The sequence below is a fragment of the Neovison vison genome, chromosome 11 (genome assembly GCF_020171115.1).
Source record: "Neovison vison isolate M4711 chromosome 11, ASM_NN_V1, whole genome shotgun sequence".
NCBI classification, from domain to species: Eukaryota; Metazoa; Chordata; class Mammalia; order Carnivora; family Mustelidae; genus Neogale; species Neogale vison.
In genome coordinates, this window is record NC_058101.1 from 66,550,818 (window position 1) to 66,578,618 (window position 27,801).

The window sequence follows — 27,801 nt, forward strand, 5'->3', positions numbered from 1 at the left end:
TGGTTCATGGGTAGAGGGATGGTGGTGATGGATGGTGGGTGTTGCATGGTAGGTGGATGGATGGATGATGGAAGATGGATTAATGGATGATGGGTGAATAGAGGCATGGATGGATGGCAAATGGACAATGGGTGATGGTGGATGGTAGATGGTGGATGGATGGGAGGGAGAAGGGCAGGAAGAAGGGAGGAATGTCTCTGAGTAGGCTGTGGTTGGAGACCCCAGCCAGGCAGATCAGAGCCTCATCTTCTCTCTGAGACCGGGGTCAGAAGGCCCAGTCTGATGCTTCCCTTTCATGACGAGGAAGGAATATCAGGAAGCCCCACTGCCAACTCTGGAAATTTCCCAGCACCCAGACCCGGAGCCATGAGCATTCCCTCCTGCTCACAGAGTTGTGAAAATGCCACACAACTTCCCCAAGGCTATAGGCACTGTTGGGAGGAAACATGGAAACCCTACCCAGACCTGCCAAGGCGGGGATAACCAGGGCCCTGAGCGCCTGTGCTGTGTCACAACAACAGAACCACATCGGGTCAGGCTAAGCCACAGCCCAAGGAAGAGAAAGCACCTCATCCTTCAGGAAAATAATGTGCATGTTAAAAATAGAACGTTAACAATTTTAAACTATTTACAGGTCTAACAATAATGGGTCCTAAGAAGTAACACAGTCTAGTAAACGCATGTGCGGGCCGTACCAGCAGCCTGACTGGGCTGAAGGGGGACAGTCCCGCTACCCCCAGGGCTCGTGGATGGCACAGTCCCCAGGCCCAGGGCAGCAGTGACCCGGGTGTGGGACAGAGGGAGGCAGCTGCAGGACGCTTGGCAGGGATGGGGCCTGGTCTGGCCCTGCTGTGGTTAGGGGCTGTGTGTTCCCAACGGCAGTCCTGGCCTCAGTCTGGAGGCCACGACATCCAGGGAAGGGGAGGGCGCTTTGCATCCCAGAGCTGTGCATGCTGCTCTCCGGTCCCCTCAAGGCCCCCTGGTGCCCTGGGCTGTGGGCAGCCACAGCGAGGCCAGCTGGCTGAGCTGCCCCGTCCCGGCGGGGGCGCTGTCCTCACCTTGGGGTCCCCTTCCTTCTCTGGTCCAGCTCCGGCAGCCTCTCCTCCCGGATCTGTGCGTGCCGGGCCCCTGCCCTGTGGGCCGCCTCAGTGGCCACAATGTCAATCTGCGCGTAGCGGGATGCACCAGCCCCTGAAAGTAGCCCAGATGAGCTGGTTGGCCGGCCCCCACACCCCCGCACAGCCCCCGCACAGCCCCCGCCAGCGCCCCCCCGCCCTCCCCGCAGAGGCCTTGGCCTGGAAGAGGGGATGGGACCCAGGACTGGAGCTTGGTAGGGGTGTTGCTGAGCTGGGAGGAAGGTGGGGCCACACCCTCAAGGACGGGGCTCAGTAAGAATCTGGACCGGTGGGGGTCCTGGGAGGAGGAGTCCCCCTCCACTGCCAAGGCCTGCATCCCCAACATGGGGACCCACCTCGGATCCCGGCGCTGGCCCCCTGGAGCTCCAGGCCCAGGTACTGCAGCTGCGCTTTGGGGGAGGGGCTGACGGGGACGTTCACATAGGGGGGCGCCTCGCTGCACAGTCTCTCGGACCCTGGGGCTCCTGTGGGGGGAAGTCAGTGAGTCTCCGGGGGCAGAGAGCTCTGTGCCCACCCCCTCTGGCACCCATCCAAGGCCCCCGGCTCTCGGGTTCTGCCGGCCCAGCCCTGCCCTTCCTGAGTTCCTGAGCTTCCCTTCACCAGGAGCTTCTAGAAGGGGGTATTCCTCTCCTGGCATAGTGGACAGATCACGGCTGAGCTACTCCCGTGGATGCCCTGTGGCCTGCTGCAGTCCAGTGAACACACTGCTCTCACTTCAGCCCCTGCCGCCCGTCCTCAACACTGATGGCTGTCCCCCCGTATCACCACTCACCTCCCCGCCCCCGGCTCCAGGCTTTAGGGACCCTCTCTGGATAAGTGAGCCTCCACAGAAAACCCCTCCCCAGCAGGTCCACACCTCCATTCACAGGGACACCTCCTCCAGGATGGCCCCAGGCACATCCCCGATTTCCTAGTAGCAAATGTCATTCTGCCATCCCTAAGGGCCTGCTCACAGGTCGACAGAGCCAAGGCCAGGGCTGGGGACTTCAGTGGGCAGCCACCATCTCGCACAGTGCCCTATCCCCTCACACGACACCTGCTGCCCCAAGGTACCCTCTGAAGGTCCACACCTGCTTGGGTGCCTGTCACCCTTGTGCCCTTTAGCTGCTCCAGCAAGGCCAGGGGTGGGAGGCACAGGACTGCGGGCTTGCTCCCAGCAGGGACGGGGAGGCCACAGAGGCCCTGAGCTCAGGGAGGAACAGACACCGGCCCACAGAGCCATATGGGGCCCGGCCATGTGGGTGCCCCCACCTGACTCCATGAACCAAAGCAAGTCACAAGATTCCTGTCCCCTCCCTGCCTGGTGGCCCTAAGCGACAACCCCCACCTCCTTGCAATGCATGGTCCCTGCACGATGGGACCCCTTCAGGAGGCCATGCCCACTGTACTGATATAAAATATGGAACACGGATGCCCGAGGCCCCCCAGATGCCAGGGGAGGCCTGCACGTCCCAGAGACTCAGAGCCAGGACTGTTCCCAGATGAGGAGGACCCGCAGCGCTCCAGCTTGCCCCAACAGAGTGGGACTCTCTCTCAATTGGCCTGGAGGGGACCCTGGCACACAGAAGGGCAGGTGCAGATCCTCTTCCCACGAGGTGAAGCACTCAGGAGAGCACCTAGACCAGCGAGGCCAGGGAAGACCCGGGCAGGCTGCCTGGAGAAGGAGGCGTGTGCCAAGGGATAGAAGACAAGATGGAATAGTGGGTGAGAGTAGAGACCTGGGTGGAACTCTGCAGGGGCTGAAACGGGGTCTGAGGGGAGACCAGGAAGGAAGCCAGGCCTCTGCACAGAAGCCTCTCAAAGCCGAGGAGGGGGCCTTGGCCCCAAAGTCACGTGGACATGTCCCCAAGACGTAGCAGCTAGTTTTAGGTTGGACCCAAGTCTTGCCCAGTCCACAGTTGTCGGTTGGAAGGGAGGAGGAGGCAGGAGAGGGGCAGAGGGTTCTGGACGGCCCAAAGCCTGGCACTGCCCTTGGCCACACAGGGAGGCTGCTCTGTCCCACCAGGCTTGGGCCCCACATCCCCTAGCCCCTGACCTCAGTAGGAAGGGCTGTATCCCCCAGCAGGTCCTGATGCCCCACCCCCACATGTCAAGGTCAAAGACATCCCCAGGACCCTACGGGGAGGCGGGTGGACAGCAGGAGGACATGTCCAGGACCGTCTGGGATTGAGTTTAAGAGAATAGCATTGTCAGGGTGGTCCTCGGGGCCCTATCCCAACCCAGGGAACCCCAAGGCCAGTTGGTGTGGGCCATTCTTATGGACCCTGCTTGCCACCAGCCCTGCCCACCCACTCCTGCCCCCAAAGGTCCACTCAGAGTCAGCCTGCAGGGTCCGGCCCCAAAAGGTGTCAGATCTCTAAAGAAGGATGGAGAATCTGAGCTCATTAGGACATCCCCATCCCCAGCCCAGAGGCTCCACCAAGAAGATAAGGCACAGAGCTGACCCCTGACCTCCAGCTCCCCCCTCCCCAGCCGCACCTTCCAGGCCTTCCCCTCGGTGACAGCAAGCTTTTGCCCAGCCCTCACCTTCTAACTGGGCCTTGGAGACCCTAAGCCTTCCCCTCACTCCCTGCCCATCACAGGGACCCCTCACCCCAAGGACAGGGCTTCCTCCTGAAGGCTGAGGCTCCAAGGCAGCCCCACCCTAACCACTCCATCCACATACCCCTCTGGGCAAGCTGGCCACACTTGTCCTCCACTCCCTGCCTGGGCCCGCCCCACTCTGGTGGGGGCTGCGTACTTTCCCCCCTCACTGCCCGTGTCACCCTCTGTCCACTGCCTCCCACTGTCCCCTAGCACCTGCCAGCTTGAGTGGTAGAGAGCTTCCCACTGGGCCGTGAAGGCAGCCACTACGTCCCCCTACTTCCTTTGTCCCAAGGCCCCAGCGGAGTTGGTCCTAGAGCTGAGACCTACCTGAATGCATCATCAGAAGGCGGGGAGGTGAGGCCACTGCTCCCTAGACCAAAGAGAACATGCATCAGTCTGTCCATTCGGCTCCCGCGCCCCCGGCCCCAGCTTGACGACCAAGATGCTGGCCCAGGTGTGACCAGTTCACTGGGGGCCCGACCACCTCATCTCCCAGGTGCCTCTTACCCACATGTCCCAGGACTCCAGCTGGACCACCAGCCCTGACCCCTGCTTGCCCCATTCTGGGGAGAGGGCTTGGCAACTCTAGCCCCTGGCCTCTGTCTGCAGTTGCATGGCAGGGGGTGTGGCCCCCAGGAGCGCAGAGGCTGAAGAAGGAACTCCTGGGGCCCCACAACCCCTCCCCCAGCAGTGCCCATGGAGGGGCCCATAGAGGCCAGAGGGACCAGATGAGTCCCGTGAACTCAGAACAGCCTCTGGGTGGTGCCTGATGGCACATGTGGAGGGATGCGCAGGAGGGAGGGGCCCTGGTGGCCTCAGGGCTGAGGGCAGGGTCTGACCAGGGGGAGGGACAGTGGCCCATGGCTGTCATGGTCACTGAGCCTGGGCCTCGACCTCCCAAAGCCCTCGAGGGATGGGCCCAGGGCAAGTGAGGGGAGAGGACCCGGCATCTGCCCTCAGTGTGGGGATCCCAGCCCAGTGGTAGCACCTCTTGGGGAACTGGGAACTGGGCTGGGGCTGCAGAAACCCCAAGCCCGCTCCGGGGAACCTAGCTGGATGCCACAGACTCGAGTCAGAGCACCCCAACCCTGGCCCTAGGGCCAGGCTCAAGGGACAATCCTGGGCACCCTGAGCCGGTCTCACCGTCACCTAGTGCTAAGGAGCCCTTGTGAGGGCCTGGGACTTCGGCAGTGGGTGTCTGACCTCTGACCCTGTGTCAGGAGGCCAGTGCCCACCAGGAGCCACAGATCCATTCCTCACCACCCGCGGCACCTCCCAGACTGCATCTGCTTCCGGGGGCCAGTCCTGCAGGCGCAGCCTCAAACCCAGCACTGAGCACCAGTGGGATTCAGATCTACCCTAGGCCCTTGGGGGGGCCAGGACCCCTGACCCCCAGTTCTGGGGAAATGGGTTGCACACGCTCTGGGGAGATGAGGAGAGAGGACTCCCAGCATGGGTCTGCCCATTCCAGGGGCACCCAGCCCCACCAGGTAAGGCCCCTGGGCCCCAGATCCCATCCCCAGGGCTATGCTGGGGTGCAGGGGCAGCTGTGGAGGGCCGGGCCCTCCTCCTCCAGAGTCACTCCATCCCACAAGATGCCTTGGCCCCCAACGCCCCCAGAGGGCCATGCCGGTCAGTGGCCATTCCTGTGGCTCCTTCCCTCCTCTGGCTGAGGACTTCACACGATAGCCCAACCCCGACCAGTTCAGTAGCACTGCCACACCTCCAGCCAAGACCAGCTCCAGCTGTGCCTGAGTCCCAGGCAGGCCACAGCCCGTTCCCACTGCCTCACCCCCAGACGGACTTTCCCTGAAGAGCCAGGGGTCCACCTCAGTCGAGGAGATGGAGTCCACAGCCAGGATGCCCACCAGGGGCAGGTGTCCACAGGATGCTCGGCGCCGGCCAGCACCCCCCCGCTTCTTACGGTGGGGAGAGGGCAAAGCAGACTCTGGGGCCTCAGCAGGCTCTGGTCACCTGCCACCCCCCCAGGCTGTCTGAGGCCAGGAACCCCTGCGAATGCAGCAGGACTGAGCCCAGACAACAAGGGACCCCAGCAGCAGCAGAATCCACCCCCACCCCCATCTCGTGACCCTGGCAGCTCACAGTCTTATTTCCTTGGCAGCCAGACTGGCTGGGGCGCCTCGGCGGAGGTGACAAGAGCAAGTCTGATGACGGCTCCTGTGAATAGACATCTACTGCCTGCATGCCTCTGCCACCTTGTTAGACCCTCTCCGTGTGCCCAGAGAGGTAGGAACTGCTGTCCCCATCTAAGCAGGAGGAAACGGAGGCTCAAAGAGGTATAGTAACTTGTCCAAGGCCACCCAGCTGGCAGGGCAGGTGCGGCTCAGCCCCTGAAGCCTGGCTTTCCTCACACTGCAGGGCACAAGAACCCCACTCAAGAGCTCCCAACTCTGGGGGCGGTGCAGAGCTGGCTCCTCCAGCAGGGTGATGGACAAGGGTGAAAATGGGTGGGACAGGGCGTGGCGTGGCCCCTGGGATGTACAGGAAACGTGAGGTGGGAGCTCTGCCACCCAAAGGAAGAGATGGGAGGGCGTGGGGGCTCCAGGCTCAGAGCAGGATGCCCCCTGGCATCACTTGGACAAAGTGAGCTCCCTGCCTGAGACCAAGTGACCATCAGGGACCTCGCCATGGTCCACTGAACAGAGGGACATGCCACACACTGCACGCACGAGGCAGAGCACACATGTGCACAGGCACACACATGTGCATTCGTGCACACAGATGCCACACATGCACAGGCACACACGCATGCATTCATGCACACCGACGCCACACGTGCGATGCACACATGCCGCATACAAACACATGCGTGTGCACAGATGCACATTCCTGTGCATGCATCACATGCGCACACATTCCACATCAGACCTGCACATGAACACCGTGCACGCACATATATGCAAATGTATGCAGCCTGTGTACACACTACAGACACATGCACACAAGTTACACACCCCGTGCACAGAGCACATACATGCAAATGAATGCTCACACATGCACACATCACACGTGAGTGCACACGCATCACACACACAGGCCCCGTAGGTTGCCAGGAGCTGCCTCGCCTTTCTCAGGCCTCCAGGGCACTCTGGCTGAAGGCAGCCTACCCAGGAGAGGCCCCAGGCTGCCCCCGAAACCCACAGGCTGGGGGCCTGGGCCTCCAGATTTCAGAGACAGTCAAAGGCCCCACTGAGAGGGCTTGGGTGGGAGGGGGAGGGGCTGGCAAATGGAAAAGGACAAGACCGTAAGAAAAGAAGAGTTTATTTCCAGTCTAATAATGTATTACAAACAGTGTCAGGTTTTTAAAAACGTCAGAGAGCAACAAAGGTCTTCAGCCGACAGTAAAGGTACAAAGCCAAATCTTTACAGATGAGCGGCTTGCCCCCCAGCCGGGGGCTGAAGGCAGACAGTGCAGGACGGCGCCGCCCGCGTCCAGAACTGCATGGGCACGAAGCCGAGGAACGAAGAGACAAAACCAGGCCAGGCAGCTGCACCCCATGCAGACAGACCATAGAGGGTGCCAGAAGCTGCTGCACCCCTGGGCCGCCCACATGCCCTTCAAATGCACATGAACGGGCCCTGGGAACCCTGGCCTCCTCTGGTCCCCACCATGAGCCTCAGCCAGGGGGGTGGGCGGGGGAGCGAGCTGCGGGTACTGGAGCCTTCGTGGGGCTTCCTCACAAGCTGACACCGTGCGCTGGCCACTGCAAGGACATCACCGCCTTGCTCCCTGCTCGGCGGGGGCTGCAGCCAGGCCCTCCCCTCCTGCCCCTGGCCCGGAAGGCTGCAGGTGTGAGAACAGGCTGGTGGGTGAGCCATGACAGTCCGCATGCCAGGAGACCCAGATCCGACAAGTCCCTGCAACCCCTGAGCCTCAGTTTCCTCCCCTGTAAGATGGGCCCCTGTGGTGCTGCTTCCCAGAGGACACATGGGGCAGACAGGCAAATCTCGTCCTGCATGCCTTGTGCCACACGTCCCATGCAGCACGCCTATGCAAAACAATGATCCAAGAGGTCAAGCACGGCCGTCCCCTGGGTAGGCAGTGAACAAGACAGGGAGGCGGCCATGGCCAGTGAGGGGCCTCCCAACCCCACTCACTCCCAGGGTGTGGCACAAGTCAGCCAGGACACAGTGCTGCCTGTGTCTCCAGCACCTGCTCCTCGCGCGGGCTTTGGGATGCCTGGAGCGCCCAGCCGGCGCCAACCGGAGCGTTCCACTTTCCAGAACGCATTTGCAGCTGCAGGCCACTGGGCCTCTCCAAGTCCCGGGAGCCCTCTCTGCAGGTTCCGCTCCCCAGAGGGCAGGCTCTGGGGGTGTCACCCCTCCCTCCAGGCCCTCCCCACCGTGCCGCCACCACGCCCACAGTCGCAGGCTTCACGACAACACAAAGGGTACCCCTCCCCTTCACTCTGCCAGGAGGGACAGAACGCAGCCCCCGCAGCAGCGGGCCTGGGCTGCGGCTCTCAGGGAGGGGAGTTTACCTTGAGTCCTCCACAGACCGGACAGGTGGAAAAGAAAGCCGGAGGGTGCCCAGCATGGGGGCTGCCTGCTTCCCAGCCCTCACCAGGGGCCTCACAGCCCGGGGCCTCCGTTGCTTGTCCCCGCCGCCTCGTGCCCAGCCAGCCGGAGGGACACCCTGTGGACATCTGGCCCCCCGAGTCCCCAGCCCCAGGGTCCTCAGGGCCACCCTGCGCAGCCGGGCTCTGGTCCCTGGGGGCCTGGCGCAGGCTGCGCGGCGTGTCATAATGGTGCCGCTGGGCCGTAGGCACTTGGTACTCAGCTGTCCCTGGCGGGCAGGCGCACAGGCTGGGCTCGGGCACCCCAGCCACCGGCGGCAGGCTGAGCAAGGAGCCAAACTCGTCCCCCGTGCGCCACACATCCAGGCTGCTGCCGGCACAGGACGAGAAGCTGCCTGAGTAGGAGGAGTGGCTGCCTGTGGCTATGCCGCTGTCCGAGGAGCTCTGGCGGCCAACTTCCTGCAGTTGCCGGGGCCGCAGGGGCTTAGGGGGCTGCCTGGAGATGCCCGGCGCAGCCTCTCCAGACACCTGGGCAGCCGCCAGCCCCGGGCCCTCCTGCGACGTGCTGGCCGAGGACAGGGATGGCTCTGGCCATGCTGTGAGTCGGCTGCCGGCACTGACGTCTGAGTGGCTGGCCTCCGAGGATGAGCTGGACAGGCTGCGGTCATCCCCTGAGACAGAGTGCAGGGAGGTTGGGGGTGTGGGTGCTGCTCTAGGGGCCAGGAGCAGGTTCGGGGGGCTGGGGGCGACATCAGCCAAGGGCCCACCCTGCCCCCTACCCAAGCTCCCCCACTGCCTGGAGGCTGGTGCACAAGCTGGCTCAGCGAGTTCCAGCTCCTTGTCGAATACCAGTCCTTCACACCTCCAGCCCCCTTGGGAATCCATGCTCTCCCTCCAGCCTCCTTGGCCACTGCCCTCTGGGAACCAGATGTGAGCCCCCGGGAGGTTGCCGCTTGATGCAAATTGAGGCTCCCTGTTCTAGGGGCAGGCCACCGTGCTCCCAGTGCACCCCCGGAGACTGGCAGCAGTCAGAGAGGAGAGACAGGCCCCACAGGGCAGCTCCCCACCCCCATCCCCAGCCAGGTCCCTCACATGGCCACAGCCCCTTCTATCTGTTTTGCAGCAAACTGAGAGTCGCAGGCTGCCAAGAAGGGCCCTGTCAGCTGGGCACGAACAGTAAAGCTCGACCACAAGAGGCTGTGGCTGGATTCAGGCATGGGCAGCAAGAATTCACACCAGCCCTCCCCGCTCTCTAGAAGCACTCTGCTTCCGGTCAGGGCCAAGGCCAGTGCTCCGTGTTTCTGACATCACCCGTGAGGGGACAGGGGACGAATGAGTGGGGGGAGGGCGGAATGAGAGAGCTGGGGTAGGCAATGAATGAAGGTGTGAGTGAGCAGGGAGGACGAATGAGCAGAAGGAGAATGAGTGAGCAAAGGCCAAGGAATGAATGAGTGAGCAGAGGGGAGAATGAACAAATGAGTAGACAGAGAGGGAACGAATGGCAAAAACACAAGAGCCCAGGCCTTTCCCACGGCGGCAGCCCCGCCCCCTCCGCGGCCCCGCCCCCGCCCGCTCCCGCCCAGGCCGCCTACCTCCGCTGCCCGGCCTGACCCCGTGGGAGAGGAGGCTGAGCCGCTTCTCCAGCTTCAGGGCTTCCAGGGCCTCCTGGGCTACGCGCTCCTCAGCGGTGGCGGGTCCCCCAGGGCTCGGGTCTGCGGCAAAGAGGGCAGTCAGCAGAGATGTGGCCTCAGTTCCCGACCCCGGACCCCCGGCCTCAGAGGGGGCCACACGTGTGCTGAGCTTGCTTCAAGGCCACTGCAGGGCCATGGGGGACCCCCAGGAGTCCCAGCTCCTCCCCACGCCTGCACCCCAGCCACAGGACACCAATCTCAGGGCGCCTGCCGCGTCCAGGCCCCTCGGCCACAGCCACCAGCCCATGTTCTGTGCTCCAAAGCCGGCAGGTGAGACCCAGGGTGGAGACGTGGGCATGTCCTCCTGACCACTTCCCCTCCGGCAGCGGACGGGGCAGCGAGACGCTGGCGCTGGACGCATGCCCTGAGCTTTTGTCCACATCTGCAAAGTGAGGGTGCAGAGAGAGTGCACCCCGACCGTGGTGGGACCAAGACGGGAGTGCGGGGGACTGTGCTCAGGGCAGGGCAGACCTCGGAACTCTCCCTTCTCCCCTCCCAACCCACTGCATAGGGTGGCCTGCCTCTCCCACCCTTGGTGTCCACGCGGATCCGACTGAGCAGGGGGTGAACGCAAGATCCCAGAAGGCCTGGAGCAAGACCCTAACCCAGTGGAGGCCACATCTCAGGATGAGCTCAGAGCCTAGACGCAATGCCAGCCAGGCCCGTCCACACCTGTCCACACAACTGGTCTCACGGTCCCGCCCACACCCTGCTGTCTACGCCGCGCCTGTGTCTGCAAGGCAGGAGGGCGCCAGCAGAGGGCGCCGCCATACTGTCTCGCAGAGCCCAGACCGCAGGCTCTGGTCCTGGTAGCCTCCTCCTCCCCAGCCTGTCCCAGGGCTGTGTCGGGGGAGGGGAACCTGGCTGGTCGCTCCCCTCTGTTCTCCCCAGGTGGCCTGAATGGCCCACACTGTGATGCCCATGCAAGGAGGCCACAGATGTGAGCTCATTGACCGCGTGGCCACAGGCCATGGTCTCTCCCACCTGGACAAGGTGACAAGCGATCCCAGGTACCACCCACCCCGTGGGCCTCGGTCAAAGGAGGTGATGAGAATCAGCCTTTGTCCCCCCAGGACTGTCCCCGAGGGGAGGGAAGACCTTCCTCCAGTGGGAGAAAGGGGCCGGGACCTTGGGGGTCTAGCCCTGCTCGCAGCCCCACATGCCTGGGCTAGCCTGGCCCTCCGGCATCCAGCTTCATCCTGGCCCAGGGCTCCTGGAGAACGTGCCCCAGCCACACCCCGGGAAGGGGGTGGGTAAGAGCAGACGAGCTCAGGGCAACCTCACTCCCACTCGCAGGTGAGACCCCACCCATCCTTGAGACCCCACCCACCAGCCATGCTCCCCCACACACCTGGGAGGACCGGCCGCAGCCCAAAGGGCCCCTTGGTTGGGGAGATGCCACGGACAATGCAGTCGAACAGGAAGCTGATCTGTTCACCCTCGGCAGAGGACAGGAAGAACACTCCGGCCCCTACAGAGGGAAGACAGACCCTGGTGTCGCCCGGCCCCACACGGGTGGGTCGGGACTCCTGCAGGATGGGCCACGGAGGACACCAGGATGCAGAAGGTGGGGACCACACACACAGGAGTGGGGGTGGCGGGGAGTGTCTCCTGGGCACCCGATGAGCCCCTGCCTGGCCCCACTCCGTCCTCCAGGCCCACACATCTTGTCCGGGCAGCCAGGGCACACGCCTGGCCATCCCGGGCCTGTGTGCCCCAGCCCAGCTGTGGCCACCATGCTGCGTTCCAGGACAGTGCCGGGAGAGCGCATCCCATCCTTCTGGTCCCGAGTCCTGGGTCCACTGGCCAGGACGGAGTGCTGGGGGTGCCCTGGGAGGACATGGCCACAGGAAGATGCCTGTAAGGGTGTCCTGGCTTATCAGAGGGGCAAGGGACAGGCTGCCCTAGAGTGGGGTTCACATGCCAGAAAGCAGCCGGGGGACCCTGACCTCAAGAGGTGCCCCCTGACCTCAGTAGCTACCCCCCGACCTGGTCTCCTGACCCGGGGCTGCTCTGAGGGTCAGAGTCTGCGTGAGGTGGGCCTGCCCCACACACGAGGCAGCCGGCTCTGCCATGGCCAGCGACACACCATGCCCTCTGCACGGACCTCCTCCTGGGTGTGTTTTCAGGAGGGACCCAGGCCCACGGTGTGCAGGTGGAAGCCGAGGTCCTACCCACGGGGGACCCAGCCAAGCAGAGGGCAGGCCGCGTGAGTCAGCACAGCCCGGCTGCGGCCCCGCCAGCGTGAATGAAATCCCTCACCACCCGCCCAGTGAATGGGGACACCAAGCCACATGGGACTGGACAAGCAGCTGCTGTCACCACACAAGAATCCCTCTGCGCCCTGCCCTCCACCCGTCGTCCAAAGAAAGGCATGTTTGTTCTGGAAGGCCAGGTCCCAGGGCGCCCCTGCAGGCGGACAGCAGAGGGAAGGGGAACGTTTCCCAGTTAAAACTTGGCTGCCGGCCACAGTCACCACACGTCTTCCCGGGATCCTGGGGACTTGGGCCAGCCCCCCACATGAGGCAATGCCCCGGCCAGGGATTGGGGCGCTCTAGCTCCCTCTGCTTGCTGGAGCTCCATTGTTTCAAAGCCCCCTGAAAGCAGGTGACAAGCCCACTTAGAGATGAGTACACTGAGGCCCGGAGGGGGCCAAGAGGGACTCCAGCCTGGCCAGCGGGCCATCTGGAAACATCCAGGCACCAAAGAGCTTCCAGCGAGATGGACGGGCCTCGGAGCCGTGGCTTGCCCGCTGTGAGCTGTGCCTGGGCCCGGGCTGGAGGGCAGTCGAGGAGAAGGCCGGCCTACAGTGTCCCGCCCGGCTGCTGCCCCACCCCAAGGAGGGGGCCGGCCTGCCAGCTCGCACAAAGGGCCGGGCCTCTAATCCCAAGACGGTCAGCTGCCAGAGGCTGCGGCACAACCAGTCCCCCGACTATAAAAAACCACATTACTAAGGGAGGGGAGCCGACGGCATTCCACCAGGCGTCTGCTGAGCGTCACGCTTCCCAAGACGCAGCGGGTGAGGCCTGGGGCCATGGCGGCCGCCCCCACACACGCCAGTGAGCTGACCACAGAGGTTCCCTGGGGACGGCACATGGCTCCGAAGGCTGGGCTGCCCGAGCCTCGAGAGAAGGCCTCCGGGACACACAGCCCGCTGATTGCCGGCTGGCCTCTGTAGGCTCCGCTCCCCCAGCCTAGGCCCTGGGGACCCCGGGAGCTCCCGAATTACACCAGCCCACCTGAGCCTTCCCCCAAGGAGGCGGCCACCCCCATTTATCAACACCCCTTGGCCACCTATAATGTCCCTTCACTTATCGAGCCTTTGCTCACCTGACGTCACTGTTCCTGACCCCTGAGCCCTGATCATCCCCTCGGTGCTGCTTGGAGGGAGCCCCTCCTCTAGGTCACACCCTGTGGTCCTCTGCTTGGCATGTGCCCTCATCTGCATGCTGTCCTGGTGTCCAGGCCCCATGTCGTATATGCAAGGACCACTTCAGAAACATTAGGACCCCAGTGTCTCACCCAGGGCCAGCTGCCCAGGGTACGCCCAGCACTCAGTATGGCGGAAAGAGGGAAACAGGAGGAATGGACCTTCCCCAAAGAAAATGTTCCTGGCACTTGGGTATGCTTTGCCATGCAGTCACTGTGAAGACAGCCCCTGCAGCTCCCCCCATCCCTGTCCATGAAGCCCCAGCCCCAGGCAGGGTCCGTGCCTGAGGCCATCCTGCGCCTCCCAGCCAGGCCACCCACCAATGCCACAGCCTGAATGATCCATCCGCCCCGTGGAGCAGAGATCCCTGACCCACAGAGTCACAGCAAAGACACAGCTGCCCAGTTTGGGGTATTTCTTGCCCTGCGATCACTGACACAGGCAAACAGGATGGGGAGGAGAGAGAGTGTGCTGAGTGGGAAGCCAGCACCTGCTGGGTTCTTGGGGGCCGCCGGCACACCTCACGGGTTTTATAAGTGCAGTCAGTTCCTAGGACAATATCTCCAACGTGAAGCATGTCGCATCACACGGAGGGAGTCACAACCCCAAGAAAGAAACACTCTTCCAATCAAACATGGGATGTGCCAAACTCCGTGGGCCACAGTTAGTCCAGATAACCTCCAGGGCCCTGAGCTCTGCATGAGTTTGGTGTCCCAGCTTCATGGAGACCAAGAGCACACAGTGAAGTCCCGTTGGGGAGAAAGTGTCTGGAAGCATCTAGAGTTCTAGAAAACTCTGCCCGGGCAGCACCAACCTGCCTTGTGTTAGACTTCTGTTCAGAATGCAGCTGACCAGGACCCTCTGATATCATTTTGCACAGGGCTCCCTAACAGAGGCAAACATCTGCTGAGCAGAATTTCATTTCTCTCTCCTCTTATTTTGAGAGACAGGACCAAAGTTCAAAGAAACACATTCATTCAAAATCAAGTTTTTTATCTCCTCTGATGGTCTCACCCTCCAGGAAGACTGATTGAAAAGAAAACCACAGAACACAACAGGATTGGCGGGAATGTGGGGAAACCGGACCCCAGTGCGCTGTGGGAGGGGTCGGCGTGGAAAATAGTGTGGAGGTCCTCAAAACATCAAAGGCAGACCCAGCAACCCCCCGTCTGATGTGTGCCCAAAGGAACTCAGAACAGGCACCGAGGCCTGCGCCCCCAACAACCACAGTAGCAGCCACAGATGGAGGGACGGATAAACAAAGTGGTCCATCTATCTGCCCAGTGCAACGGAGCTCAGCCTCGAGCAAGAAGAACATCCTGACACCTGCTACCACACGGATGAGCCTGAGGGACGCTGTGCTCCATGCAATGAGCCAGCCATGAAGACACAGGGACCATGCCATCCCACTTCCGCGAGCCCCATACAGGAGTCAGATCCAGACACAAAAAGTAGATGGTGGGTGTCGGGGTCCAGGGAGGGGACAGACGGGTTAGTGTCCACGGGGGACAGAGTGTCAGCCAGCCTAGACAGGGCAGCGGGACAGCTGCATGACACTGAGCGCACTTAATGCCTCTTGACCGCAGTTAACATGGTAAATTCTGCGTGTGTCTATTTTGCCACAGTGAATGCAAAGCAAGTAATTCTTGTGTCCTCTCGCAGGCACCGTGGCACAAGGCAGCCCACCCTGGGCAGGGTGTAGGAATGCTGCTGGAGGGGAGCTCCGTCCCTGAGGAGGGGATGCTCCTCCTCTCCAGCTCCCTGAAGCCCACTCCTCAGTGAGTCACCTTCCTCTCAGGTAGCCGTGCCGCCGTCACCCGATGGGCACACTGGGCACCTGAGCACTTCCTGCTCAGGCAAGAGGCTCCTCGGGGCAGACCCACAATCTTACATTTCTCTGCCTCTCCCCAAGGGCCAGCTGACGGTCTTGAGTGGGACTCTGTGTCCAAGGACCGAACATCTTGTGTTTGGCAATGAGGGAGGAGGCTGCCCCCCACAGGAAGCCACACTGCCTGTCCCCAAGGGCCAGGTGACACGGTGCCTTCCCCTTGGGCCTTTTTGCCCAGAAGGAAACAGAGTAGAGTGAAGCCCTCCAAAGGGAGAAGCCCAGGGCATTGTCTTGGACACTCAGGGACCCCAGGACCAGCCTGGGACGCCAACCCCTAATGAGGTCCAAGAGGCCAACAGATTCCAGGCCTACTCCCAACCCCAATGTGGAAAATTCCCAGCAGAGGGGTGCGATCGACCACAAACCATCTGTAATTTACCTGGTGGTCTGGACCCAGAGAGCAGACTGAATCTCCTCTTAGAAACCTGGAACCGTCCCTGTCAAATGACCCCAAACATAAGTGTTCCTTAACGTGCAGCTGAGGGGAAGGGAGCCGGCTGCCAAGCCTTTGCACGGGCTGGATGCCTCCCTGCGGGCAAAGCACAGCAGCGGGCCTGGTCAGGGCAGGGGCTCCACCCTCCTGGGACCCTTGCCCCAGCAAGCACTCCTCCTTCGCCGGCCCACCCCAGGCTGGCAGTCCCTCTCCCCCCATTTCAACCACCCCGTAAACATTCCTGAAGTTCCCAGTGACCTCCCACCCAAACATGCCACTGACTCGGCCTCAGACCACCTTCAGAGCTTTCTCACAGCCCCCTGCAGGCCCCCTACCTCAATCCCATCTGAAGCCTAGGGCCAAAGTCATCGCCCTACACAGACACGGGGGTGGCATGCTCCCGCTCAAGGCCCTTCGATGGCTCCCTGTGACTCGGGGAAGACAGCGCAGACTCTGGTCCAACCAGGCTTTCCGTAACCTGAGCCTTCCATCTGCCGCCCCCCCACCCCTAGCCGGGTTCCTGCACGCACTGTGAAGGTCACCTGTCCATGCTGGACACACACTGCTGTGCTCAGGGCTTCAGCCAGCTCCATCCAGACTGCCCAGTGTGTGGACCACAACGTCCACCCGCAAGCAGACTTAGCAGAGCTGGACAATGCAAGTGTTCAAAGCACACAGCAAGAGAGTTCCTCCTGGCTAACTCACGTGAATAGTCATTTACAACTAAACTGAGGAGCGCCTGGGGGGCTCAGTTGGTGACACGTCTGCCTTCGGCTCAGATCACGATCCCAGAGTCCTGGGATCGAGCTCCATGTCAGGCTCCCTGCTCAGCGGAAGCCTGCTTCTCCCTCTCCCTCTGCCCTTCCCCCTGCTTGTGCGTCCACTCTCTAGCTCTCTCTCAATAAATAAAATCTTTAAAAAAAAAAAACCTGAATTTCAATAAAACATTAAAAGGTACATTCTTTTTTTTTTTTTAAGATTTTATTTATTTATTTGACAGACAAAGATCACAAGTAGGCACAGAGGCAGGCAGAGAGAGAGAGAGAGAGAAGGAAGCAGGCTCCCCGCTGAGCAGAGAGCCTGATGCGGGGCTCGATCCCAGGACCCTGGGATCATGACCTGAGCAGAAGGCAGAGGCTTTACCCCACTGAGCTACCCAGATGTCCCTAAAAGATACATTCTTTAGGTCACTTAGAAATGCCCACCATGCTCCAAGAGGCTGAAGCCATGGATAGTGCCCCGAAGAGCCGGGCACAGTGAGTGGGGGAGGGTCCGGCATGCAGGATGTCTGGGCTGGGGGCTGTGCATTTCTGAGAGTGACTAATCACGATGCACCTCCACCACAGGCTCAGGGACCTTTCTGACCCCTGCTTACGTCCTCAGCATCCAAGGACCCTGATCACTTGTAAATACAGCTGGCTTATGTGGATGTGGAAATGCCCTTGAAATGCCCTTGACAGGACAACCCGTTAATGCAAGGGACAGAGACCTCCTCCGGGCCCCTTCCAAAAAACTTCCATTCACCCTTAGGCTCAGCTTGCACAACCCTCCCCATGGCCTGCCCTCCCTGGGCTCTGGGCAGGCCCCCCTTGTCGCATCCTCTGTTCCTGCCCGGAAGCCCTAACCATACACACTGGGCTGCCACCAACCCAGAGACAGAGAATCAAGGCCACCCTGGGAGACCCTGGACTCCCAGCCAAGAAGCCCACTCCCATCTGACTCTGAACGGGCCCCCGTCCACATGGAGGCCACAAAGAGGAAATGCCCACCCGGGAGGGACCCAGAACCACACGACAACCCCACATACCTGGCCCCGCCCAGAGAGGCTTCGGCCAAACAATCCTGGTCATACACCACCCTGACGCCCACACCCGTCAGAGCCCGGAGCCCTCTGCCTCCTGACACTCGGGGTGGGCAAAGGGGGCCGGGGACCATTTCCTGCTCTCTGAAGAATCATCTGTGCTCAAGCACCACACGGTGTGGTTCTGGGGGCCTAGGGGTTGGGCTGAGACTGTAGCAGGGGAGGGAGGGGCTGCTAATTTCTTAGGCCCCAGACTGGCCAGGCCTTTCCAACGATTCCAATCCAGCTCTCCATCCTCCAGATCAAACACTCCCAGGGCCACAGGCCCATCAGGATCCAAATTCTAAAACCTTTACAGTCAAGGTGACCCATGTTGTTGACTGAACAGTGTGTTCCCCAAAGGACAGGTCACACTCCAAACCTGGGACTGTGACCTTCCCTGAAACAATGGTCTTTAACCAACTGAAATGAGATGTGATCCTGGGTTATCGCCTGGTCCTAAATCCCACAACTGGTGTCCCACAGAGAAGATACAGGAGATGGCTGTGACAGCAGAGAGACTGGAGTGGGCGGCCACAAGGCCATGGCTGCCAGGGGCCACCAGGGGCTAGAAGAGGCAGGAGAAGCCTCCCGGCAGCCCCCCTACCTACCCACCTTGACTGTGGACGTGACTGTGAAGGAATCCATTTTCCTTGTTCTAAGGCCCCAGTCTGTGGTCTCTGGCTACAGAAGCCCCAAGACTCTGACATCCCTGCAGGGGGGGCCCTGGTGCTGGATGGCGGCGGTCTGACCACATGGGCAGGCAGCCCCACGTGCCGGCCTCTGACCCAGTGTATACAGGCAGAGCCCTGGCAAACTTGTCTCTGAACAATGGAGCCCTGCAGAACCAAGCCCACAGGTGTTCTTCTTGGTCGGCTGCCCCCCCGGAGAGCTCGGAGCCGCAGGGGGTACTGAATCCCAGGTCAGCGTCCTGTCAGGGTGTCGGCTCGCCAGGGAACAGCCCCAGGAAGGCCCCCACAGGGGCTCCCTCTGTGCTCCCGGCAGCCCTGGAGGTCACAGCGACCCTCACAGCAGCCACACCGAATCCCCACCATCATTCACAGGCAGGGAGGGCCCCCACATGCCTAGGCAGAATTTTTAATCTGACACCCTATTACATCATGCCCAGCAAATCTGAGGGTCTCCGGGGCAAGGGGTCCCCTGACTGGCCTCCCTGGGTGCACACGTCAGCACTGCTCCTGGGCAGTCTGCACCCCACTCTCCCTCCTCCAGGGCCCCCACGTGGATGGGATCTGGTAGAGGGAGGGCTGCCCCGGACCCACTGCCCAGTGGCCCAGTTCCAACCACACACACGGGTGGGTGCCCTTCTCCTCCTCTGCTCTGGACCCCAGAGTGCTGACCCCACCAAATATACCAGAATTTGGGGCCCTGAGGGCACATCTGGCAGGAGGGGGGCTCTGGCTGGTGTCTCACCACACATACCCCGGGGGAAGCTGTGCTCAGAACTCAGAAACCCTAGGGCCTTGTTCACCCACCCCACAGCTGGAGACCACAGCCCCACAAACCCCCTGCACCTCACTAACCCACCCCCCGCGGTCTGCCTTTGCATTGTCAGACATTTCCCCTCCCCCAAGCCCAGGACCCAACCCATCAAAAAATTCAGATGTGGGCGCCTGGGTGGCTCAGGGGGTTAGGCTGCTGCCTTTGGCTCAGGTCATGATCTCAGGGTCCTGGGATCAAGGCCCGCATCGGGCTCTTTGCTCAGAAGGGAGCCTGCTTCTCTCTCTCTCTCTGCCTGCCTCTCCATCTACTTGTGATTTCTGTCAAATAAATTAAAAAAAAAAAAAAATCTAAAAAATTTAGATGTCTCACTGCCTTGAGCAGGAGCCTCACCTGCATATGACTAAGGTCCTTGGAGGCAGGGCCCCACAGGCTGCCCCCCAGAGCTGGCTCCCATGGCAGGACCCACTGGCACACGGTCCCCGTCTGCCTGTCCCACCCTGCCCACTCTTTGCAGAAGGAGGGACCCAGCCAGCCAGCACGAACACGGTCCCTCCAGTGCGGTCCCTCTGCTGGAGAGTTCTAGGCAGGACCAGAGTCCTGTGGACCCACCTGTGATAGGCCTTTCGCTGGGGAGAGACTGTCAGTGGGGATATCAGTGTCCCTAGATGGAAGGGGCACCGGTGGGGAGGGATGGCCTGCCGCTCAGATCCTCCAGGGCCCCCTCACACAAGGGAGGGGGCTGTGATCACATCTGGCAGGGGTCCCGGATAGGGGTGTATAGCTCCCACCCAAACCCCTCCAACCCAACACCCTGACTGAGGTCGTCCTGGGCATGGGACAGGTCACTGGGAGGCCACTGGGCTGCAATGCCAGCCCTGGGCAGCCAGCACCGGTGGGCCTGGGCTTCTCCAGCCAGAGGGCAGGGGGCTCCTGCCCCCAATGCCTTGCACACAGCCATACTTGGCAAGCAATGGGCGTCCCCACAGGGGCGGAGCTCCCCGTGAGAGAAGGACCGGGCTCTGTTACTCCCACCGGCTCCCGCCCGCTCCAGCCCACAGGCACACTTTGGGAACACATTCCTCACCAGGGCACCACCGCGGCCCCCAGCGTGGGGGCCCTGGCCCTCAGCCTCACCTGTACCTCAGGGCACCTGTCCTCCCCCACATCCCTCTCCTGTTGGGGCTCAAGGACCACGGGAGCTGGTGTGGCCACGAGGAATCCTCACTCCAAAAATGTGTTCTCGGCATGTCCTCGATGGACATGCTCATTCTTTTTCCCTTTTTCTCTTTTCATTAAGTCCAAACATAAATGCCCCGGGGCTTCGTGACCAGACCCAGGGCCAGGCATTGCGATGGGCCAGCCTGGCTCCAGGGAGCTGGGTGCCCCTCCTCCTACCCTCAGCAGCCAGGGCCAGACAGGGGCCGCCAGGGTCTAGCCTCAGCTGAGCACCAGGTCTGGAGACACAAAACCCTCGCCTGCCATGTCCCCAAGATGCCAGCAAGATGCACGCAGCTGGGGACGGGGAGGGTTCTGGGGGAGGCGCACGGCTCCAAGCCGCAGGTTTCAGGGCCCCACGTACTTACAGTACCCACACCTGGTCCCGCCTTCAAAGATGAACCCGTTGGGCACGGCCCCGTAGCGCCGGAGGTCGGACAGCTTCCACTGGCCCATGACCGCTGGGGGGACGTCCCTGGCCAGCACGAGAACATCATTGCAGAGGTGAAGGGTGGCGGGGCCGCTCTCCAGCTTGGTGCCTGGCGCCACTGCCACATGAAACCTATGCACTGGGGGCAGGGGAGGAGCAAGAGGGCGTCACCGCTAGCAGAGGCCCGGCTGCCCCTCACCCCAGCCCAGCCAGTGCCCTCTGGCTCCTAGATGCAATCCTGGTTCAGAGGCCACCCTCCCTGTCCTAACAAGGCCAACTCGACCCCAGCAAGCCCCGGGCAGCCCCTGGCTCAGGCCCCAAACACGCAGTGGTTGAGGCCAGAGATATTATAATGATATTTTTTATTAAAACTAATTAAAATTAATGCACAAGTCTGTGATGAATGGGGTATCAAATGGCTAAATAAAGACAAGGCTGGTCAAGGTTGCAGGGGTGGGTCAGGAGGGCAGGGGAAGGCAGGGCAGGCTCGCGCCAGGGTCAATGTCAGTGTTCTGCTCATCACAGGCTATGTTCGTTGATCCTGAGGGTTTTAAAAACCGTGTTAAAGCGTCATTGATCTTGATGGCTGTGGTCCTTGGCATCTGACATGAGGCCCCTCCTCCTTCCCCAGCTCACCAGGGGCCCCCCATCTCTGCACCCAGCCCAGCCACCCCTGTACCGGGCCTCCTTGATTTCCCGGCTCAGGCGCAGAGGCACCACACCCCTGGTGGGCGAGACAGTGGGACGGGGTCTCTGTGGCCTCGCTCCCCCTGGTACGCTGGCTCCAGGCTTGGGGGGGGCGCAGCCAAGGGGAGCATGAGGACAGTCACTGTGCTGGGATAGAGGCCCCTCGGGGGAAGGGCCATGTTGTAACTAACAGGATCGAGTCAGGGAGCTTGGACGACCCCGCGGCCCCCGCTGCTCACCAAATGCCCTCCCAGACCGCAAGCTCAAGGCACAGACCCTGGCAAGGGAGACACTCGGCACACTCGTCACGGCTCTGACAGTCTGCGCGTGAGGGTCCCCGTCCTCGCCCCGTGTGTGTCTCCCCAGCCCCACTCACCCTCGCCCAGCGCATAGCGGATGCGGGCATCCCAGGCGCACATGGCCTCGTGGCTCTCGAAGCCCAGCATGACGGCCTGGGACAGGCAGAGGATGGCCAGCGTGTGGGCCAGGCCCTCGTAGGGCAGGCCGGGCTCCAGCCCGCAGATGTCCTCCAGCGTCAGGCTGCTGCGCTCCCGGAGGCCCTTGGCTCGCTCCGCCTTGTCCTTGTAGACCAGCATCAGCAGGCAGTCTGCAGGAGCAGGGCAAGACATGGGGCACAGGCCATCAGCGGCACCGCCCCTGAGCCCCCATGCGCCCCTGCAGAGGGAGAGTCTCAGGCTCAAGGTATGGCCCCCAGCAAGCCACACAGAGGCTCCAAGGCAATGTCTCGAACGGTGCACGGGCTGCCAGGGCAGAGGCTGGCCCAGAACACTCCACAGCTGGGCCTGCCCCCCTGGCTCTCGCTCTGTGATGGAGATGCCCCGGAACTGTGTCACCAGAGGTCTGGGCACTGAGAGAGCCGTGAAAAGGGCCCGCCTACAGGACAGGGAGCCTCTGCGGGCTACAGGACGGCCAGCCTCAGGGGGGAGCACCAGGCAAGGCCGCCCGCGCACGCTGGGACACGGCGACCACCCTTGCCGCTCCTCTCCCCACAGCAGGCTCCGGGATCCGGCACAGCGGGTCGTCTGTGTAGAAGTCGGTGCCTTGTCTATCTGCCGTCCCCAGCCGTCCTCCCTCCCAGCAGCCCTGAAGGTGGGTTCTTGCTGGCAGGCCATCTGTCTGCTCAAGCACAGGGAGGGCATGGAACCATCTGTCAGATGGGTGAGACTGTCACCTCCTTTGTTCTAAGAGTCATGCTCCCAGGAATACAGCCACAAGCAGCGTCAATGCAGCTTTCTGTAAAGAGCCAGAGGGGAACTGCTTCTGGCCTCATGGACCATGCAGCGTCAGGCCCAGAGACCTAACTGTGAAAGCAGCTAAAGTAGCGTGTGAGTGAACAGCTACGCTCCAATAAAACTGTATTGCAGAAACAAGCAGAGGGCCAGATTTGGCTCGGGATGGTACTTTGCAGAGTCCCAGCCTAGAGCCGAGTCTGCCACTGCCACCACAGCGCCCTCACGTGGTGAGAGTCGGCATCCGTCCCTGAGGCCCTCCTCAGGCACCTGTTCCATCTGTTTGGATTCCGGCTTTGTCAGATCTCTGCAGCCCCAGGACACTAGCACATCCTCCAAGTCCCTGCTTGCAAACAGGCTGAAGGAGGCGGCTATGTCGCTCTCCCACCTTCTGCCCAGAGTTGGGGGTGGGGGAAGCTGACCCAGGTCACCGCCCGGTTTTGGCTAAAGCAGCTGGCATCCACCTCGCACTAAGAGCCCCCAAGCCCCAGCAGCACAGGTGGGAAAGGGGTGGTGGGGAGGGGGCCAGGTTGGGCACAGCAAGTGTGGGGCCCCGGGGGGGGCCTGGGACTGCAGCTGCTCCCACCCCCTCCCCTCCATGTCCCCTGGGGCAATAAATGGATCATATTTTAAAAACCTCTTCCCTGGGAGCACTCTTCACCACTAAGCAGCTTCACCGACAGGCACCAGAAGGATGTGAGTGTTCAGGTCCGGCCCAAGACAGAGCAGGGCCAGCCCAGGAGAGATCGCATCCACCCCTCCTGGGCCACAGCACCCCTGCACACACACGGGCCAGCATGCTGAAGCCTGCCCCAGAGGGACAGCTCCACCGGACACCCTATGGCCTCACCCCTCACCAACAAGACTGGTCGCTTGGTGAGGAGGGCTCCTGGCCGGCAGCTCAGAAAGGGCACTGGACACCCCTGCTCCAATGGCCCCTATTGGGCTCCCATCCATGTGGCTGTGTGGGCCCAGCTCATGGCCAGAGGGCACCAGGGGGTGACCAGGCTGCACTGTGGCCTGAGAGACAGGACGCGGGGTCATCCACAGGGCCCACTGAGGGTCTGGGCCCGGGCAGCTGGAGGCCCGAGGCAGGGGAAAGAGGGGCTCATGGTGATAACGAGGTAAACCAAGGCAGCAACGACTGACAAGTACACACACACACACACACACTCACCAGCAAAGACACACACACACGTGTGCTTACCCACATATCTGCACACATACACACACACACCCACCCCACTGCCGTGGCTGCTGAGCCCCTCCAAGGGCACGGGTGCCATGGTGGGAGACTGGCTGACCCTGTCCCAATCACGTCTACGACCTGAGTCTAGACTCAGGCTCAGTCTGCTTTACGTCTGAGGAATGGATACTGCTCTGCCCAGGCCAGGTGCTAACAGCCCTAACCCCCAGCAAATGCCCTCCACCAGCAGGCACAGAGCCCCCCAGCAGGGAGCCTTGGGCCAGGATCCCCCTTGAGCTCACCCTGCCCTGCAGCAACTGTGCCCTGCTGTGATCGAGGGCAGTCCAACGGGCTCCCATGAAGACCCCCTGCTGGGATCCCTCAGAGCCCCCACGCCTCCCACTCTGAAGCCCTTGCCCCATCATCCCCCTCGTGAGCAGCCAAGGGACCCGGGGGACATCCCAGGCCCCCCAGAGCTGACACCCAGGAGGGGAGATGATCAAAGAGATGACAGGGGCTGCAGGGGCCTGAGTGCAGGGCCAAGACCCTCCCAAAGGACGTAACTCAGAAAACTTCTAAGTGATGCCAGACACCAGCACGCAGCCCCACCAGGATCAGTGCTGTGCTGGAGGGAACAGCCAGAGTGAAGGCTCAGGGGCAGGAACCCAAAGGACTTGCGGGCAGGAGAGAGAGGGGAAGAGTGGCATGCGGTGCCAGGTCAGGGGCCTGGTGAGCCTGGGGCAGAGCAGAGGCTGGTCAGGCAAGAGGTGCTCTAGGCTGGGCCAGGCCGTGTGATAACCATGGCGACAGCCAGGCTGGGGGGCCAGGGTGGGGAGGACTTCCCAGCAGGGCAGATGTGGCAGAGGGATGAAAGTGCTGGTAACACAGGAACAGGGGGTGGGGAGGGACCTAGGTTCCTAGAGGAACCTAGTCCTGGTTCCTCTACCAGGGGCTCCCCCCAGGTTCCTACTCCTGTGGTGCTCTCCACACAGGGCCGGCCTTTCCTACTGCTCCTGCACACATGGGAAGGCTCAGAAAAGGCTCCATGACCACCGAGGCCTAGAGGTCCAGATTGGGGAGGGGGGTGGGCAGGGGCATGTGGGGAGGGGGCTACAGAGGCGGGGCTTGTGCCGGTCCCTCCAGGACACGTGAGCACAGAGGCCCATCGGACACCGTGAACAAATGCAGGCGGCTGGACATGAGAGTAAAAATAACCATGGGGTCATGAGCCCTCGAAGCCGCTAGCAGCCAGGGGCTGAGAGCCTAGGGGAGGGCAGGCCAGGGAGAGGCACACCTCCGGCCTCGGGCCTGGGGAGAGGCTGTAGCAGGATGGAGACAGAGATCCACACCCACGCGGATGGACGCAGCAGGAGCAGCAGCGGCTGGAGTCAGTCCTCCTGTCAGTGACCTTGGCACAGTGCCTTCAGCTGAGCCGCTAGAGCCCAAGGGGACTCTGCTGGGTAGGGGCAGCCTGGAGGCAGCAGCTGGGGACAGGGGCTGCTAACCAGGCTGAAGCCGGGAGGCGTTACACAGCGCCGGCCCAGCCCTGTTAGGGATCTGACTCAGGAAGGAAACACGTTCACACTGTTCATGGGGGACAGGTGTAGGACTGTGTGGCTCACGAGGACAGGCCACCCCGAGAACACAGGCATCAATGGGGGCACACAGGCCGTGGGGGCTCAGCCCTCTGCCTGCTAGGCTGCCATCCACCCTCAGCAGGTGCCATGGCACAAGCCTGACAGGGACCGGTATGGGTCACACAGTGCATGTGGGCAAAACCGAGATCTGAGCCTGGGGGCTCCAACCCCCAGCCCCGCCCCCCGCACGTCCTCGAGGTCTCCACGAGGACAGAAAGGCTGGCCACTGCTCACACTCCATCCTCTGGCTCCCTGCCCAACCTGGGACTGGGACGTCATGCCCATTCCCATGGGACACAGCCTCTCCCCACCACCACCACCTGGTGCCTGGCTCTCTTGGAATACGCCCTCCTCAGAGAGGCTGACAGCCGCATGGGGCCCATGCCAAGACCCCGCTCCTTCACGACCCCTGGTGTTGGAGACCAGCTGGGCTCACAGCCCCCACCAGGCTGCCCAAGAATGGCGAGGCGGGTCCTTGTGCCCCAGGACTGGGGGCGGGAGGGGCGGGGTGAGACTCTGGGTCTAGGGACGAGAGAAGGTAGGTGGGCTCAGAGGGGCAGGAGCCTACCTCGCATTGGCCTCCATCCCTTCCACCACCCAGGTTCTCATGCAAGGCCCTGCCTGGAGTGTCCTGCCCTCGCTCTTGTAACAAACCCCCTCAAACCGAGTCCTGGTTCCTCTGCTGGGGGCTTCCCCCCAGGTTCCTACTCCTACGGTGCTCTCTGCACGGGACCTGCCTTTCCTATTGCTCCTGCACCACAGGAAGGCTCAGGAAAGGTTCCATGACCACCGGGGCCTAGAGATCCAGATTCTGGATCCCGGGGACACCTGCAAACTCCCCACAGTGCAGAAAGGCCCTCCCTCTGCGGGCAGGTGCTCCCGGGGTCCAGCAGGGAGCTCACTGGTCAGATAGCTCTCTCTGATACTGAGAGAAAATCCACCCCCCAGGGCTGAAGGGGGGACAAAGACCACCTCTGGGGCTACTCTTCAGCCCACCCCACCCCAAACCTGCAGCCAGCCCCTGCCTCCAACCACAGCTGGCCCAAGGCTCCTCAGTGGTACTGGGGGCTGTGCCGCTGCCCCCTGCCCTCGGTCTGACCAGTGCCTCTGCAATTCCGCCTTCCAGGGCCCACTCAGTCTCCCCAGGTCCCACACCTTGTTGGTCAGCCCTGACCCTGGATATGGGCCCCTGGGGCACCAGGCGCAGGGTCTGGACAGGAAGAACTGGGTGGCTGAGCGAGCCATCTGGGGAGACAGGGGCCCCCTTGGAAGGGGAAGCTGAGGCCTGGGAACGCACCAAATGTGTCCCCAGCCAAAAGTAGGCCCTTGGATGGCAACCGTGAGCAGGCGCGGCCCAGGGAATTAGGGAACCTAGGAGAGAGAGCAGGGAGGGTGCCCCCCACCCAATCTTTCCTGGGAAATGACAGACACGTGGGCGCCCTGGAAGGTATTCTGGCAGCCCCACATGTGTGAGGCAGTAGGCAGTCACACGCCCAGCACCCCACACAGACCCAGGGGTGCCTGGGCCAATGCCAGGACACCTGTCTCCTGAAACAGCTGCAGGCCGGGAGCTCTGAGCCCCCCAAATGCAAAAGGATGTCTCGCTGAGGCCAAATGATTCGGTCAGGGCTTGAGGGCTGGCCTCCTCCCACTTTGGGGGTGCTGACCCAACTGAGGGGGGCTGGGTAGTCTCAGTCACTCCCCTCACCCCCAACAACCTAGTCTTGCCTCTTCTCCCCTGTTCTTACCTGGGGGCCCAGCCTCTGTTCTCGCCACCCAAGGTGGGAAGGGCCCCCTGGGTGGACGCTCCTGCAGGGTCCCCTTGGGATTCAGATTCAGGGGCACCACTCAATTCCCCCAGGCGCACAGGGGTGGCGCCTCCCCAGGGGTGCTCCCCCCGCCCGCAGGAGAAGGGGAGAGCACCCTCTGCCCTGGCGCTCCTGACCCCTGCGACCCGCCCCCCTTGCCCCGCGGGCCCCCACCGCCCAGCCCCGGCCCCGGCCGGCCGTCCAGGGAAGCTGGGGTACGGGAGGGTCCCAGCAGGAGCAGGCCCCAAGGCGGCGCGCTCCGCTCTCCGGTTACCGCCGGGCCGGCGCCGCCGGCTATTTCGGGAGAGCTGGCTGCGCTCCGGGCGGACTAGACTCTGGAGGCCGGGGTGCCTGCCGCCCGCCGCCCGCCGCCCGCCGCCAGCCCATGCCCCGCGCCCCGCGCCCGCTCACCTGCCACCGGCGACGGCTTGCGCAGCACCAGCCACCTAGTCTTCCACTGCGGGGACAGAGGGAGCGTAAGCGGCCGCCGCGCCCCGCGCCCGCCCCGCGCCCGCCGCGCGCCCCGACCTTCTTGCCGTCCCGCAGCTTGACCTGGCCCTCCACCAGCGCCGCCTCGGTCAT

General features: G+C 62.4%; 1 protein-coding gene across 3 annotated transcripts; it reads right to left on the reverse strand.

The window, feature by feature from the left end:
• Window positions 1–1,054: 1,054 nt before the first annotated feature.
• DOK7 (docking protein 7) lies at window positions 1,055–27,801 on the reverse strand. Of its 3 annotated transcripts, XM_044225680.1 has the most exons (10): window positions 27,748–27,801; window positions 27,631–27,676; window positions 21,715–21,945; window positions 20,590–20,790; window positions 11,303–11,422; window positions 9,853–9,972; window positions 8,225–8,931; window positions 4,050–4,092; window positions 1,472–1,600; window positions 1,055–1,191 (listed from the first exon to the last, which is right to left on the reverse strand). In XM_044225680.1, the coding sequence occupies exons 1-10, from the start codon at window positions 27,799–27,801 to the stop codon at window positions 1,055–1,057; spliced, it is 1,788 nt and encodes a 595-aa protein (XP_044081615.1). The 3 variants fall into 3 exon arrangements, with proteins under 3 accessions (XP_044081615.1, XP_044081617.1, XP_044081616.1); XM_044225682.1 differs by lacking the exons at window positions 1,055–1,191; window positions 1,472–1,600; window positions 4,050–4,092; window positions 20,590–20,790; window positions 21,715–21,945 and having other exon boundaries at window positions 8,207–8,931; XM_044225681.1 differs by lacking the exons at window positions 1,055–1,191; window positions 1,472–1,600; window positions 4,050–4,092; ... (1 more) ...; window positions 27,631–27,676; window positions 27,748–27,801 and having other exon boundaries at window positions 8,207–8,931; window positions 20,601–20,738.